Genomic DNA, 17614 nt, shown 5'->3' with positions numbered 1-17614 from the left:
GAGCTGTCAAACAATTTGCCAGAACTTGAGGGAAGCTGAAAGTCCTTCTGCATGGCCTCTCTAAAGTTTTCCTATGTCTGAGTTAGAATTCGCAACAGCTAAAGTTACACTTTGACAAAAGACTGCCAATATGAACACAAAATCAATTATCAATTGGCCAATGGTGTTCTCCAATTAAGTACATTTATAAACCACTTCACGTTCAAACAACCTATACCTAGCGCAACAACAAGATATCACTTGGGTTCAGATCAAAAAGGCTGTTCCTCTGAATTGCTCACCATCTGTCATTGCCCACACAGACACTGAAGCCCCACAGAACAATAGAATCCACAGAGCATACTCTTTCCAGGAAACTAGAGATTCCTAGAAGACAAAATAATCTGGACTGGCATTTGGTCCAAAAGCACAAATCACAGTCAGAGTCTTCTCTCTTACAGCCTGAAGATGCTGAGTGGTGAAATTCTTGAGAGAACCCGACAAAGAGGCACTCAGCTAGGGGTTTGTGAGTATCGCCAACTCCCCCCCACCCACACACCCACCCACACACACACACATAGCTTAATTACTTTAAATGTTGTGACACAAGACTAGTACGTGCTATAAATCAACATGTTTTATGTATTCATGCTCAGCTTCTGTGATGGCTGACAAATCAGTACAAGTCCACTGCCTGAAAAAATGCTTAAAACTCAATTGATTGTTCATTTTTCTTCCAAACAAAGTAAGGGAGAAAAATGTCTTTTTACTTAGAGTAGGTATCAGCTATGTTATTAGAGCATCAGCTAGCAACATACCAGACAACAGCATGGGGTCCTTGTCTGCAGATTTCTTCACATGGTCAGACTCCCCAGTGAGTGATGACTCATCGATCTTCAGGTCGTTTCCCTGAATCAACACTCCATCGGCAGGAAGCAGATCACCTGTAACAATACAAAAAGCTGATTTCCTTTCTACAACACTTCTATTATATATGCAACAACAAAAAAGGCTAATTCTAAATTGTAGTGTATTTTTAATACATAATAGAACTGAGGAGGAAGTGATTTTCTTCCTCTGTCTGTAGCTCTCTCTGCAGCTAATTATTGGTAAGACTGTTGCCTAAATAAATTTGCTTAAGGTAGACTTCATAACTTTAATTCCTTTCTGGAAATGAGGCAGTAATCTATTTCCAGCTTTTGAAATACAAAAATTACTTTATACAAAAAAAATGGGCTACTGAACCAGTGAAAACAATCAGTGGGCATTTCTTATTAAGCTCAACTTATCAAAATAAGCTTGAGAGTTTGATCTTTTTTTTCTAACAAACAAAACTCTACAATGAAGAATCAAGACAATACATGATAGAACTGGACTGAACATGCACACACACTTACCATATTTCACCTGCGCGATGTCCCCTACTACTATATCAGCCACAGGCAGCTGTATGACCTGGCTACCACGAACCACCTGGAATTTCTGTTCCTGCTCGATGCGGCTTTGGAGCCCTCGAAATTGCTTCTCCTTTGACCAGTCATTAAAGGCTGTCACTAGAACTACACACACTACAGACAAGAGAATGGCAGCACCCTCAATCCAGCCAGCATCTGCCTCACCCTCATCCTCCACTCCAGCTGCCGCTGTACCACAAGCTGCAAAAAAGAAATAATGATGCATAAAATACACGTGCACAACTTAAGCACACTTTACTTTTTTATATGCACAGAAACTTTGTAAAACATATAATATTCTGTTTACACAGTACACAGATTACTAAGTCACACAGGTCATATGCAGGTATACAGCATACACTTCTACTTTTGTAGAGAGCAATACTATAAACCAAAGATACTAAAAGGTAACCTGAAAAGCATACAAAGCATTCCTGACAGCACTTCCTACACCCACATGAACCCTTAATTTAGTCTTTTTTTTAATATCTTTTGTCCCCAAGCTCTGTTGAGTTGAGTCTGATGTAGGAGGGCCAAGATCGGATCCTTGATGCCAGATATTAAACCTATGCATATTTAAAACTGTAGTAATATATTTCATGTTAGTAGGTGCAAATGTACTTCTGTCAGTGTACAATCTGTGCAATATAAAAGACAACTCCAAAATTAAATGAAATCTGGCTTAAATGACCTTAAGAGAATTCAGTTCTCCTTACCTTTAAATTCATGCACTATTTCTAATAAAACCTTCCATTCGACTGGCTGTGCACTGATAGACTAGGTCATATTGGAGAATGAAACCAGTACTGTTTGTGCTGCTTTCTGTGATACTAGTAGAGCTTTTGTACTCTGGAATAAAGAAAAGCAAAAACTAATAATTTACCTAGCAGTAAAATATTTTTTCATTTTTCTTTACTTTCTGATGAGTTCAGTCTGTCCTGTTTGGTCACTGAAAGTAGCACAATGAGTGCAGTCGCTATCCATGGTGCTGAATCCAGTTCAGGCTGGTTGTGAGTGGTGCTTAGTCCTGGTCTTCAAGGGCCACTATCCTGCATGTTTTACTTGTTTCCCTGCTCTTCAGCAGATCTTCAAGTTCTGCAAAAGCCTGTTAATTACTCCTTCATTCAAACCAAGTAGGTCAAAGCACAGACACATCTAAATGTGTTTCTGCTTTGCAAGAATTTGAGGACATGCTGAATAGCAGGGAAACAACTAAAACATGCAGGATAGTGGCCCTCAAGGACCAGCATTGGGCACCATGGCCATAAATGATTGATGATGACGCCAGGTCTGAAAACCGAAGCCAGTGTTAAGGTGATCTAAACTTGCATTCTTTCTGAAACATTAACCACTAATGGTACAATGTGCTTACCAAAAGAATGCAGTACAACTGATGGGACAGATAACTTTGTGAATTTGAAGTATTTTAAATATTATGATCTGATGTTGTCAAATTGCAGTGAAGTCCTATTCATTGACATCCACCGAGGAACAAAGAAACAGACAGCCACACTTTTTCTGTAAAGTTTCTGCATTACAAATTTACTGTCAGAGCAGAGTTCTGCGGAGGAGTGGAGTCTATTTTGTTTTGGTTTGTTTATTTACTGTTATCTAATGCACTAACAATTGGGACATTTGATTTAGTTTAGAATATTTGCTGCCTAAAACAGAATAATAACACTGATCTATACAACTCCACAGTACAATATAATTATAAATCAGTAAGTTTCAAACATACTCTTAAAAAAGCTGATCAGGACAGATGCTGTAGTGTGTAGCATTTAGCTCTCTATCATGCACACTTTAAAATAACTTTACTCATCTTTACCACTGTGGATGTTCTGACATGCCCTTACTTTTTTGCATTTTTGCTGAATAAAAAATATAAACCTCTGTTTATTGTTGAAAACATCCCCTCCTGTGGAGGAAGATAAAACATTTTTGTCCATTTCTTGGATTGAAAACATCTGATTCCTGTCAGAAAGCTCTGATTTGATGTGTGATGAAGTGTTACTAACATTAAGCAAAAAATTTGCATCCACGTATTCATGTTTTTCATGCTATGATTTGTATTGCCAAGGCTTCTACATGATTAGGTTGTTTTGTAATTAAAATGTTTTCATAGGTGATCTCAGTCATTTTCATCAGTAATCCTCCCAGTAACTGGTGACTAATACATGTAGGATCTTAACACCAGGTGCTTGTTGCAGTCTGACTGTTGAGTGTTCCAAAATTTGGTTCACATTTATTCAGTCACCAAAGTCACCAAAGTGTGGTTGTTCTGACTGCTGTCTGAAAAACCCACTTGAAAAAGAAAATCTTAACTACCCCTTTACACACACCACAACGACAGTAGTAATAATCTGTTTCGTCTTTGGTAGTTTCACCTTCATTAAAGCTTTTAAACTCTTTTAAATGATGACTGAACCCATTGGCAGTACAAATGAATTCCATTACTCTGATAATGTTAGAAGCTGTGACTGATGTTGCTGACTCAGCAACTCTTGACTATGTCTGCCTTCATTTTCTGTCTAACGGCTCACAGAGCTGATGCATGGGGCCTTAGGAGCTCAAGGTTATTTCTCTACTCAACACTTCATTAACCTTTCCGGTACCTTTCTTATGTGCAATTAATGCAGTCATAATGTGCAGAAATACACATATGCTCACACACAAAATCTGGCTCTGCGCTCCATGAGTCACTTGACCTCTTAAGGAAGGTCATAAACAAAGTGAGACCTGTCTGACCAATTAAAAATTGTGTTTGCACAACTGTGGTTGTAGGTGAGTCAGTGAGTGCCAGTAATGTCACTGGTAGTGCTCTGTACTCACACTCTCCGCTGCTCTCTCCAGGCGGGTGGTAGAAGGAAAGTCCCAGTGAGATGAGGGCAGCAATCTCCAGGATAATGAGGGTAACGTCCTGCAGGGCCTCCCATACCAGCTGTAAAAAGGTTTTTGGCTTTTTTGGAGGTATCAGGTTTTTACCAAATGTTTCTTTTCTCTTGTCTAGGTCAGTTTGGACACCTGCGAGTCCTGAAAGAGGAACAAACAAAAGGATGGACATAAATCATTTCTGATAGCACAGTGCAAGTGTATTTAAATAATTATAACCACAGGTAAAACATTCAGTATTTTAGTGTTTAACATCCCATTTACCTTTAGCAATGTGCTTTATTTTCATTTGATTAGACAAAAAAAAATTATGATTTCCATTTTCAGACTTTCTTCTTTCACACTCTCAAACACAAAGCACCTCTAATTGCTAGTTTGAGACATGGTGGGCCACATATTTACATTTCTTACATAATTCTGCTCAAGTGTTGCCAGCCTTTTGCTTTGACCTTATACACCTCCTCATACACTGTGTACATAAATATCTTTAGCTTTTTGATGTGAAGAGGTACATGCTGGCTTGAGGCACAATTTAGTTTTTGGAATACAGTCCAGTAAAACTTTTTTTATACCAGGTCGATAATAAATAAACACACAGTTTTGGCAAAGACATTGGTGGAATTTTGCAAGTCAAATATTCTGGATGGATGGTTTAATGTAACAAAAGACAACATGTTAACCATTATGTTGAATATGAATGCATTTTATGCTTTATTAAATTGTTCTAGACTGATCGCACAATAAGAATGTAAAATACAAAAAAACTCACACTAAATGTCCATTCAGACAAGTGTTACATGTTTTAAATTCCCTTTAGATTTCAATCATAAAAGCCTGAAGTGACGTTACTGTTTTTGAACTCAACATCAGATTTACGCTTTGTTTATTTTTTCTTTCTGTCAACAGAACAAGCACTCATGCTTAAGTAAAATGTGTTAGGGGTGCAGACAGACAAAACAAGCAGGAGTTTGGTAATAATGTTTCAAGTGAGCTCCAAATGATGCTGGCTGATTGAACTAAACAGTGTGACCACATAAGTTGTTTGTTTTGGCTGAACAAAAAAAAAATGACATTAGTTTGTCAGTCTTTATATGCTGACTCCAACTGGAGCAATAAATAACAAAAAACTGGTGCTTTCCTGCAGCATAGATGGGTTGAACACCATTTAAATATTCTAACCAAGGATATATAAAGACAGTTTTGGTTACGGTCACTTCTACCCTAATCATTTTATCTGTACATAAATCTGATAAAATAAAGAACACAGCCCAACTTCCAACTTTGATATTTGCATTGGTATTGCATGTATTTATATTTTTGTTTTGTTGGAAAATAAAAGCATTTTTTCATAAATAATTACCGACAACAGCCTAAATAAAAATTACAAAGTGAGGTCAGTCTGTACAGTATTAATTGTATTGATTCTTGCAGGTGATCAGGTCACATCCTCATTGTACAGGAATCCCCTGAGGTTTACTGTAGACCAGCATCTTGTCTGGAACAGCAGCACTAAAAATGTTTTTGGTGTAAATGGTTGTATATTAAATCAGTTTCATTACAGCTTCACTCTGAATATGCATCAGAGATGTGTCAGAAACTGCTGCGGGCTGTAAACTACTAATTACATCAAACCTTCACAAATCTACAGTGGTAACATGAAGTGCTGTTGCATGGGTGCAAATTTCAGCTCCATTTTGATGAGACTTTTTTAATATTGCTCTTCAGTGCTGAATCATTATCTGATTGCTGGGTGCACACAGAGCCGCAGCGTATATTCATAGTTGCTCTCTCTGTCTCCCTCACAGCGACACACATTATCACTGCATTATGTCATGCGATGTGCGTCACTGGGTCTCCCAGGATTGGCCCTGGATTGCACCTGATAACACTGCCGCTGCCAGTGCTTCACATCTGAATTCTCATGCATCTGACAGGTGAGTGGATTTGGTAACACATGCAGAAAATAACTGGTGGATTACAAAACTAAAAATAAAAGATGAATATTAAAAAAGGACATCAAAGACAGAAAATATTAGACAGCAGACAGTAAGAAAAATAATTCCCCACTCTTACTTTGAACTGGTTACATATAGATCAGTCTATAAACAGCCTCATTAACCATTCTCTTTTAATTGTCTCAGTGAGAAGACCTCACATGGTCTCTTATTGATCTCCACAGCAATCTGCCTGGCATCACAAATAAACATGACTGAGTATGTGCATTTGTATGCACTCGTTTGAGTCGTGACCACCTACTCGTGCTTTGTATGTGTGTGTGTGTGTGTGTGTGTGTGCGCGCAATAAGGTTGGGCAAGCATGCCTGTGGTTGCAATCCTAACACTCACATGAAAATGCTCATTGTAGTAGGTTAGATACACACACATAAACAGATAAATATTGTTTGTGAATCTGCTGGCACAGATGCACTGTATACAGCAATTAGCATGCAGCCTTCGCTAAGCCTGTACCATCTTTCAGCTGTGTCTGATGGATATAAAATACAGCTTTCAGTTTTATTTCCCCACACAGCCAGCTGCAGGCCCAATATTTTGTTCTGTAGTGAGGAGGAAAAAAAACAGATGGGAAAGCTAATACTCAAGTCCACTTTGCCGAATTTGTTGAGAGACAGAGGAGTTTACACTCTACTATAGTGGTCAAATACAATTTTTTTAAAAATCATATCAAAAAATAATTTCAAATAAAAATCCTATGTACTGCAGTACATCTTGCTTATGTGTTTCCTTTGGGAGGAAAGCTTCGCTGCAATCAGCATCCAATCATTAAATACTGAGTGCTTCCTGGAAAATGTCATAGCAAACTAATTCTTTCCTCAACTACTGATTGCAGAGCTGCTCAGTAAAATAAATACATTAATACACACCAAACATAACTGCTCTGACTGGTTTTACAAGAGGCATGTTAGTTAACAGATAACCTGTCTTGTTTTGTTATATGAAATACATAAAAAAAAATATAAAATTCCTTTTAGTATTCAACATGGAGGAAATCATACATGTGTTTAAATATTTCTGTATTTAAGGTCCCACATGGTTTCTTGTACTTCAGGTCATGTTCATACTATTGTTGGATCAGGTTTATTGCGATGCACATATCTGACGCACACCAGCAACAAGTCACAAAATTTGAGGCTCCAGACGGCCCCAGAAGACCCTTAAAAATTGGTTGCAAATATGGAATTTATGTCACTGGGCCTTTTAGTTAAAAAGAGTGGAAACTACATGAAATCTTTAACTCCCAGCTGCCTCTTATTTCTCATAGAATTTGCTTTAATTTGAACATTCTATTTTCACATAGAAACGGCTAAAAATAAAGTTGTGCTTTCATGTTTGCACGAGGAAAAATGAGATCCTTTTCCGTCGGCAGGAATATGATGGCACATTTTAACAGTTGCCCTTTTTTTTTTGTCAGTGGCTAAAAATAGATCTCCATGGAAACACTATGCATCCCACTCACTGAACAGAAATACCCATGACTCTGAACCTTAGAGAATGTGTGAATATGCAAGTAAGTGCTTGTTTTACATGTCCATTTTTGGTGCAATGGGTGTACATGTATGTGTGTGCAGCATGTCCCCTACAAAGAAATAAAAAAATAAAAAAGTGAACATTGTAAAGATGTGATGACCTCTAAATGTCCTTGTACAACAGCGCTGTTGCTGAGATGCAGACCTTTGCTTCTTTTTATTTTGTTTGTTTTCTCAAATTTTCTGCTGTCTTCATACTTGAGTGTGTTTTAATGAGCAACATTAGTTGACAATGAAATTATTGTTTTACAGTGAGGATAATCATATTTAAAACAAAACAAAATATTGATTTTTTTTCCTTCTGCTGCAATTTAATATTCCCCACATGTACTCACAGCTTTTATTATCAAAGAAGACAGAGGAGTATAAAGAGAGAAGACAGGGATGAAATGTGACTCACAGAGCACAAAGAAATAAAGCAGGGGAAAGAAAAAAATAGAGTAAAACAAGATCTATAGATTAACAAATTGATTCGTAGATGACTGAAATGTGTCAAATAACCATGCTGTTATCAGAAGAATAATTGGTGGACAAATTGCATTACTTTGTCCTTGCAAATAACCTCCATATGCCGAGGTCTGGGGGTTTTGGTCTTGGACTTGAAAGAGCAAAAATTATTAATTTTTCTTTCTTTTTCCTTACTTTCAATTCAGCAGTTCTGTTGTATCTGTACCTTTTCATATGATTCTCAGTGCTCACAGAACCAGACCACTTTTTTTCTTTTTTAATAATAGAAAAATCACAAAATCATTTGTTATGTGACAGCAACCATGTCAATAATCACCTGTAGACCAGCTTTGCATGTGAGTGTAAGCTTGTATTATTAATGGTGGAGCTCGTCTTTGATTACACTGAGGAGGTTTTATAATCATCATGCTCAGACAGGCAACATCTGAGGCAAAGTAGGTTTATTCATTTCTTTTTTTTTTTTACAATTGTGTTATTCTGTGAACATTTGCTGTACATATGCCTGTTTTGGTATAACAACTACTTGAAGTTATGAACTTACCATTGCTGTGTAAATAAAATGTGTGACTACTGCCATTGTCATAATTTCTATTAAAAACTGATGCATGTACATTAAACTACATGGTAAATGCTAATGTCTTGGAACAAATTCAGCAAAAAAAAAGAAATGCTAATTAAGGGCTTTGCATGTTTAGCAAAGAACAAAATAAATAAATAAAACAGGAAAAAAGAAACAAGCATAAACAAGTAAAAGTGAAGATTATGTAACAACAAACACTGAAAGATTTTTTGAGAACCTGGGTGACATTTAAAAGGGCTCGGAGAAAGTCAAGTGCAACCTCTGCTCCATAACCAGTCCTGATTCAAAGCACAAAAGGCCATGGCAGGTGGCAATCTCTCTCTGAGATAAACTCGTGTGGCATGTCTCCAGTGTAGCAACACACATGCAGTCCTGCACCGCGAGGCACAGACCACTGAGCAGCCACATTCTCACAGGTCAAACACGCACGCAGACATACTGTACTGTATGTAAACAAACAGCTGAGAGAATTCTCTTATTTTATGATGAGTCACCAGGTCATACGGACACAAAACACACACACAGATCTATGTTTCATTCCCCTAAGGACAGCCTTCTAAAAGTTAATGGACTGGAAAGTGACACAGTGTAATCTCTGACACAATGTCACATCACAAGTACTACAAGCATGTGTGTGCCAACACTGTATGCTACCATACCACAATCTGTTATAGTATTTTTTTTTAAACTAACTAGTCCTCTTCTCTGTGGGAAAGGCAGCGTGCTACACCGACATGAAAAAGTTACATTTATCAAACAGCAGAAGAAAAAAATAGGAAAATATGCTATATAGGAGTAAATCTCTCTATTATTATCTCTGTCATTAGCAGATTTTAGGATAAAAATGAAACCTAAACATTCACAAGATTTTGCCAATGATTGTGAGCCAAAGCCATCAACATTATTAAAAATGTGTGAAGTGTGTCCGCCTTCTCCCCATGTTCAGAACTGAAGCCAAAATATTAGTTTTTTAGGTGATGCTTTGTTGTATTTTTGGAACCAGAGTGTACGCACTAAGGACATGAAACTGTACCATCAATACAAAAATCCCCCTTCATACTCTCCAAACTTGCTGACAGGCTGTCATATTGTCAATCACTATGTAACATGACACTTTTCATTAAGCCTCAAATAACTAATTGAAACTAGGCATTTAAAAAAATGCACATTTGAACATACGGCTGCAAGGTAAAAACTACACGAATCAACAAAAATCAATCAACAAAAACTAGAAAAAAAAACTGTGAAGTGTATTATTATTTTTTTTTGTGAGACAAATGTTCACATTCCTTCACATGGTTGGGCAGGACTTAAAAACTGTACTGCAGCCAGCCACAAGGGGGCACTCATCCTTTGTAGATTCATCTTCCAGCTTCCACTCTTGTCTCTAGTTGTAATGTATCTCGATGGTCAAAGCCACATGTCCACATTCCTTATATGTCAACATTCTGACGTAAGACATGTTTAGATAATGTCTCTCATCTTTCTCAGTTAAACTAACCAAGATTTTGACAACGGCACTTGAGCGTCTTTTAGATGTATTATGATAAGTCCTTCATTTCCAAGAGACCAAGAGAGAGTTGCTTCTGAATGTAGGCCCTTATAAAACCATACTTCTGCATTCTACAGTTTTGGTAAAATAAAAAAAATTTAAAAAGCATATGAGAATGTTTTTAGCAGCCTTTCCAAAATTAAATGCATGTTGCAATGCAGAAAAAATATGAACTTGTGAGAGTGTGTGTGTGAGAGAGAGAGAGTCTGTGGGGGCAGCTGTACAAGTGGGTGAGTTTTGCTGTCAGGCACTGTGCTCTGAGAGTCTGACTCATGTGAGAAATGGTAGAGTGGAGTGAAACAACCCATCTTAGAGCAATCTCTGTTACATGCACATGCATACACAAAACACATACACCAGTCTCTTTGCAAAGTAAACTAATAATTACTAAGCTTTCTTCTTCTGAACGAAACAGCATGAGCATTTGAAGAAGACTGTTACTAAATGCAGTTTGAATATAACTGTGCATCTCATAATCCTTTTAAAATTATTATGATTTAACCTAAAGTATTGTGTCACTTTTCGCAGTTGGTTTCATAACTGAAGAAAAAAAATGTAATGTTAAGAATGAGACAAGCTCTCCGTGGTTGCAAGACAGCAAAAAGACGATAAATGTGTTTGTTGCACTGCGCATTGCTCGTATCATAGAATTTGAATGCCTAAAGGTGTAATTTACAGTTTTTGGAAAGTCTTTTCTGGAATACACCGAGAGCAGCATGGAGTGGAAAAACAGATACAATCTGATTGTGACTCATGTGGGATGAAGGCTTCAGTCCATATGGTCCTTTTTAAAATTCATTATGCAGTCAGTTGTGTAAAAAAAATGTGAATAGTCAAGTCCACTTCATACCTTGGATTTGTGAGACTATTGGGGACTGTTATACACATGAGTGGCAAATGTGATTATCTGATTCACTGTTTGTGATCAGCACTGAAAAACAGTAACAGAACTGAGTCTCTTACTGGATTTATTAGACACTTGACTTGTGTATTTGTTACACCTGCTGAGCCTCAAATACTGTAATGTTAGCTGGCCCGACTGCCCTTGATGTGGACACGACTTTAATGAGACATCTGTTTACTGACTGAGAGGGCAGGTGAGGTGTGCTTATGTGTGGCAAAGAAAAGAAAAGAGACAGTCAGGGTTTGTTTAGACACAACTGCTTAGTGATAAGGAGAAAGTGTAATGGGGTCAGTAACTTCATCCTGTAATTCCAGTCTGATCAACCATTTATTCAGTGACGCTTTCCATGCATCACCCCGTCTTCTGTCATTACTTCATCTTTCATTCATTTATCCATCTATGGGATTAAGCTATTTCTTTTATATCAGTTCAGAGACTCCCTGCTCCATCGTCCAATACGTTAATTAAGTGTCTTATTCTTAGTTACCTCATAAACATTAATAAGTAACAAACATTTGTCAAGGCTGGTATTTATACATTTTGTGGAAACTGCAGAAATGTGAGTATTTTACTTGTTTTATCAATGTTACAAAATTATACTTCATAAACTGCATCCCCCAGACTCTGGTCACTTGTAGCTTTATGGTTCTGACCAACAATTTCCAAAAGGGAGTACACACAAACAACAACATTTCTAACTACACACAAGCAACATTCATGAACACGCACACACACACACACAGACACACACATCAGAAACCCTGGACTCCTGGGAGTGAAAAGGGAGAACATCCAGGGCCAAAAGGCTGAAAGGGAGAGTGACAGTGGTCTATCTGCTGTCTCCCATCTGGGTGTCAGTCTCTGGTTACGCTCAGGGGCTCAGATAAGCAGAACACAATGGGGACGGCTATTAAAATTCAAACTACCAGAGAGAGTAATGAAATAGTCATGACAGGTGAGGGAAATAAACACACTCCAACTTGCACTTTATTGTCTGTGTGCTTAAAACTGCATAGAAAAAAAAACTACATGCAATGATGCTGACAACTAGGCAGGTAATCGTCATCAAAAAGAAATGATTTTAAAATGACAATTTATTATTATTATTAATAATAATATATTATTATTATATTTAAAACAATGGCTTTTCTTGCATTTGACAAAAATTCTAACACTATATTCAATACAACAGATTTTTCCAAATAGAACTAGTCCTGGTGTAGGTAATAGGTTTTGTCACAGACAGAATTATATTACCAGCAGACAGGACCGAACAGTGAATGAACAGTGATTCATATTAACTGACTAAAATTCATTTGTTAGATTAGCGTGGAAATGTCACAAAATAGGTAAAAACAAGCCCATCACAAATTCCCAAACCTAAAACTCAAAATATTGAGTTATTTTTTTCAATAACAATAACAATTTTTACTTTAAAAAAAATTAATTGTTCAGCATCATTTTGAGCATAGAAGAGCAGAGTTCTTTCTCCCTGGAAGAAGAAATGATTTAATTCTTCTTTTTCTGGAAAAATAAAGGATAAATAACTAAATTAATTTAAATGAAAACCAAAAGTATGTGTTTGCACATCAAGCAGGTATTATTATTATTATTATTATTATTATTATTATTATTATTATTATTATTATTATTATTATTGCTCTTTGATCCTGTGCCTTTGGTGTATCTCTATAGCAATAACTCTATTGTCTCAGGCTAGAATGAAAAGACATACAGCTTCAACTTTCTTTATGCCAATCAGAATAGAACTAAAGAAACTAACTTAGCTAATTCAATAAAAGTAACAATATTGCCCACTTCTCTTGTTTTTCAATCGCTTCGTTTTTCTGGCTCATTTCTTCCTAGAGTATGTATTTAGTCAAAGTTGATTGATGTGTTCTGTTCTCTTGAACATGACAGACATGTATCCAGTTTGAAACTACATCTACATTGGTTCCCCTGACAAGTAAATGCTGTTCATCTGTTTAGAAAGGTACATTCCTCATTATTTCCCTGTTCTGCCTCAAAGGAAGAAAGGGGCAGGTAGGAGAAATGCTGAGTTCAGTTTTTTTTTCTAAACAGCTCTAGAGACCGTTTTTAAACTCACAGACTTCTAAAGTTACAATAAGCTACTAAGCTTGCAAATTCAAACATGCAGTGAGTCATTTTTTTAAAAAGCAATATTTTAGGATGTAGAAAGCAAATAGAGGCAGGAAGCCCATAAAGGTCTAATAATTAAACTAAATTACAAGTGGATAGAAGGCTGTATGAGTCATATTTTGGATTTGGTCTGTTGCAATGTGACCAAGATGTGAAACAGCAAAATTTTATCAAAAAATTGATAAGTTTTTAAGCTTTATTAAATGTAAAGCTAGGAGAGTTCATGTAAATGTTCTGTCTAAAAAAGTGAGGCAACAATTTAAATTTACTTTTAAAAGTTGTTTTATCTAATCTTTAGTATATTTTGTTTTCTCAAAAGATCCTAAGAAAGTGGAGACAGAGTCCCATTTGCTTACACAAGCATCATTCCCCATCAACAAAAAAAAAGAAATATATATATATATATATATACATACATATATATATATACATATACTGCTTTTAATTGGTCAATTAGAGTCTCCTAATCATGTACGGCCCATTATTTTGCATAAATGCAGCTAAAATATAAAACTTGAGAGATATATTTCATGGTTACAAAGTTATTTTATATCAACTACTTGTCATTTGTTGTTGTATTTTGGGAAATGGTAACCTTTAACAACACTACAAGATAACTTGTATGTATTTGATCATTATACAAATGTTTATGTAACACTTTATATAAAAACTTTTTGGTATTTTGGGTACTATTTCAAACTCCAAACCTAACAAAAACTATAAAGTATATGAACTGCTCTTTCAGGCAGTGCCATCCCTATATTAGTACATCTCCTTAACATAACCTATAGACTGTTATTGCAGTGATTGACTGCTGTGGCTCAATATTGCTACTGTCGCCCTCAAGGTCATTGCTTCTGCACTGCAGGGGAACACCTGTGTGAGTGGTGGTTGTGTCTTCGCTTGTCTGTGTGCACTCACAGTGTGGTTTTGCTTCCTCACAGAGCAAAATGGCTGTGTATCATTTATAATCTGTCCTCTGAGAGCCATCTCTCTCTCTCTCCTTTCCCCACTGATTCCCATTTCATTCTCTTGCTTTTTTTTTTTACTTCTTCCAGCTTTTTTTTTTTTTTTTTTTACAGAGTCACAAGGGTAGTGAAATAGAGGGAAGGGTAGACACAAGAGTGGGAGGAGAGGAGGAAGGGAGCAGTTGCAGAGCAGGAGAAATTGTCCTTATTAAAGAGACGGCAGCTCCATGTGAGAGATCCCTTGTGGGACAGAGATTAAATAGACTGCGTCAGAGGGGAACGTGCTCGAGGTGCTGCGACTGGAGGACGTGATTAGTATGATCATCAGGGAAGGATGGATGGAGGGAGGGTGGAGAATAGAGGTAGCAAAGGAGGAGAGGTGGGATGAGAAACTGACAAAAAGAATGGACAAGGAAATAAAAAAAGGGTTAGGAACAGAACAAGCAAATGTGTGTAAATGTCAGGGAATGCAGGCTGAAAGGAAATGTTAATTCATGGAGGAGATAGAAACAGATTGCTGGAAAACAAAGATGAGCAAAAGAAATGAAAAAGAAAGAAAATGGAAGGAATAGCTAGTGGTATATTTGAACTGAACTGTGATGTCACAGAGAGGAAAGGAGGAGGTGAGAATAAAAGAAAGTGAGAAGACGTAAAAGACAGACGAAAGGAGCAGACAGTTTTATAAGCGGTGTATAGAATTTATATATATCTCATCATGGTAACAGGACAAACCACAGGGAGTAAAACAGACTCCACTGTGTAATGGAGTCAGAAGTACCAGTAACACAGAACAGGCATGATATTAGGAAGGGAATCAATGAGAGACGTGCACACCGGCTCCTCTGCATTACAGTGTGGCCTTTAAGCCATGACCTGGCAAGAAAATCTCAGACTGTCTGCACAAATCGCCATCGGTGTCATTGACAATTCAAAAAGGAAAGCAAATGCAAACACACAAACCACTGCAATCAACAGATAACCAGTATGTGTATAATATTATGATGTTTGTACGTTTGTGTATGGAGGTATTTGAAATCTACTGTTTATGTATATATTGTTTCGAGGCACAGTTTGATTAGAAAATTAAAAATTTACATTTTACAATGATATTAGAGTGTTCACACAAGAGCTGTCACGATCTGAGGCTTTGTGGTTGATATTAGTGGTTGTTTTGTTCTTTTTATGATTATTTATTCAATTTGTTTTGTCTTCCTGTACCCTGTGTTTTCTTTTGAATATATCATGGTTTGAGTTTTTTCCTTGTGATTGTATGTTTGGTTATGTTTCCCCAATGTCTCCTGGTGTTGCTATCTCATCTCTTTCCGTCAGTCAGATCTGCCTCACCCTTCGTTTCACACCTGTTCATCACTCTCATTAGTCTCATCTGCTTCCACTTATCCTCATCTCCATCAGTACTTATACTCCTGGCCTTCATTCCATTTCCATCATGCTGGTTTGTTCCTTGCTCCATTCCTTGTGTGCACCTTGTTTCTTAGCTTTTCAGCTACCTTGTCAGCTCTTTGTTTGTTTCTTTTGTATTTGTTTACGACCTAGACAGCCTCTTTGTTTTGTTTGCTTTAAACCTTTCTTCTCGAGTCCCTGCGTAAGTCTGCATCCTTGGGTCCTATCAACAACAAATCCTACAAAGAACCGTCAACAACCTTCTTTCAAGAACAATATACAGTCACCAACCAATATTGTCATTACCTCTACAAAAAGGAGTGCAGCACTAGCATTTGCATGTATGCACCTGCTGTTTCATGAGCAAAACTTTGTGTCTCAACTATTTAAAGCCTACTGGGACAAATCATCTTAAAGCTAAATTAAGTTAACTAATGTCTTTGTCTTCATTTTAACACAGATTTAATAATATCAGGTCAACAGTCAAGGTCACATAAAAACCATGTGCTACTTTTCCACCACCATGTGCTACTTTTGTAGTATTGTTACACTGTGACTAACTTAGTGAAAGACATGAGAATAGAAGAGAGAGATGATGAAGGTTATTGATGTAGAGCATGTCTATTTAGGCTACGCTCCACACTGCCCCACTGGGACGCCAGAGACCGACCAGCACACTGAAATAGAAATGGGAGCAAAGGAGAAAAGAGATGGAAGGAGAGGTAAGGTGTCATGGAGGTAGAGGCATAAAACAGGCAGGTGAAAAGGTTGATGAGTAAAAGGCCCAGGGGAGGACAAATAAGAATAATACAGTAAAGTACAAAGGTAGGTAGGAAGTCAGACTTAAGTGAGTAAACATGCACAACACATGTAGAGTGCCATAAAGAGAATAATTATTTTTTTTATTTTTCAAGATTTGGTTAAAAAGTTGATCTGTTGGGGGGGAAAAAAGCTAGCTTTAATACACACTTGTTCAGTACGATTTGTTATTTCTGGTTAAAACAAAGTATTTGTCCAATCAAATGCCAATGCAAAAATGGAAATGTTGAATTGTGAAAATTAATTTATCTTCTGAGAGAAGAAGTGTTAGTTATTTCACACATATAATTTTGCCAGATTAGAACACAAAGATATTTCTATATATAATGTTGGTATTTACAGCAACATAGCCAATAACCACACATGTACCATCTTATCCAGGTAGGGGCAAGAGTACTTTATTAATTAGCTATCATTTAGGCTAGTTATGATCCTTTGTTTAGTGCTTCGTCATCTACCAGCTTTAGCAACCACATTGTTAGACTGAAACCTATTACAACTACAACACAATGTCTTAGCAGTGGAGTATATTCAGTTTCTCTGTTGAAATAACTAGTAACCTACCTTTGATAAGAGTGGAATGATGGAAAGACAAGAACTATGAGAGCAAGAGTATCGTTGGCTGACAAAAGGCAATGACAAAATGTTTGACATAATTTATAAAAAAGCTAAGATGAGAAACAGTTTTAAAATTCACTACAAAATGAAGTAAACCAACACTGATGCTTTATTGATGGTCAGTAGCTGTACTGTCCTGTCCTGTCCTCAGCTAAGTTGAACAAACTCAGAATGGATTTTATTCTATATTTTAGAAAGAAAATAGTATCCCATTCCAAAAAATGAAATTTAAAAACAACTAATTTGACAGTCCAATCCTAATCCTGATAGGCACA

At 36.8% G+C, this 17614-nt stretch overlaps 1 protein-coding gene across 15 annotated transcripts in view; it reads right to left on the bottom strand.

The window, feature by feature from the left end:
* Positions 1-17614, bottom strand: part of atp2b2 (ATPase plasma membrane Ca2+ transporting 2) — an 88907-nt gene that overhangs the window by 30884 nt on the left and 40409 nt on the right. For all 15 annotated transcript variants that reach the window (XM_017408693.3, XM_017408695.2, XM_037975319.1 and 12 more), the window contains 3 exons: positions 4266-4466; positions 1377-1634; positions 798-923 (listed from right to left, as the gene is read on the bottom strand). In XM_017408693.3, the coding sequence (XP_017264182.1) occupies positions 798-923; positions 1377-1634; positions 4266-4466 (585 nt within the window). The remainder of the gene's footprint in view (positions 1-797; positions 924-1376; positions 1635-4265; positions 4467-17614) is intronic.

This window comes from Kryptolebias marmoratus, linkage group LG4 (assembly GCF_001649575.2).
Source record: "Kryptolebias marmoratus isolate JLee-2015 linkage group LG4, ASM164957v2, whole genome shotgun sequence".
In the NCBI taxonomy this organism is placed as follows: domain Eukaryota; kingdom Metazoa; phylum Chordata; class Actinopteri; order Cyprinodontiformes; family Rivulidae; genus Kryptolebias; species Kryptolebias marmoratus.
This window is presented reverse-complemented; position numbering and strand designations above follow the sequence as displayed.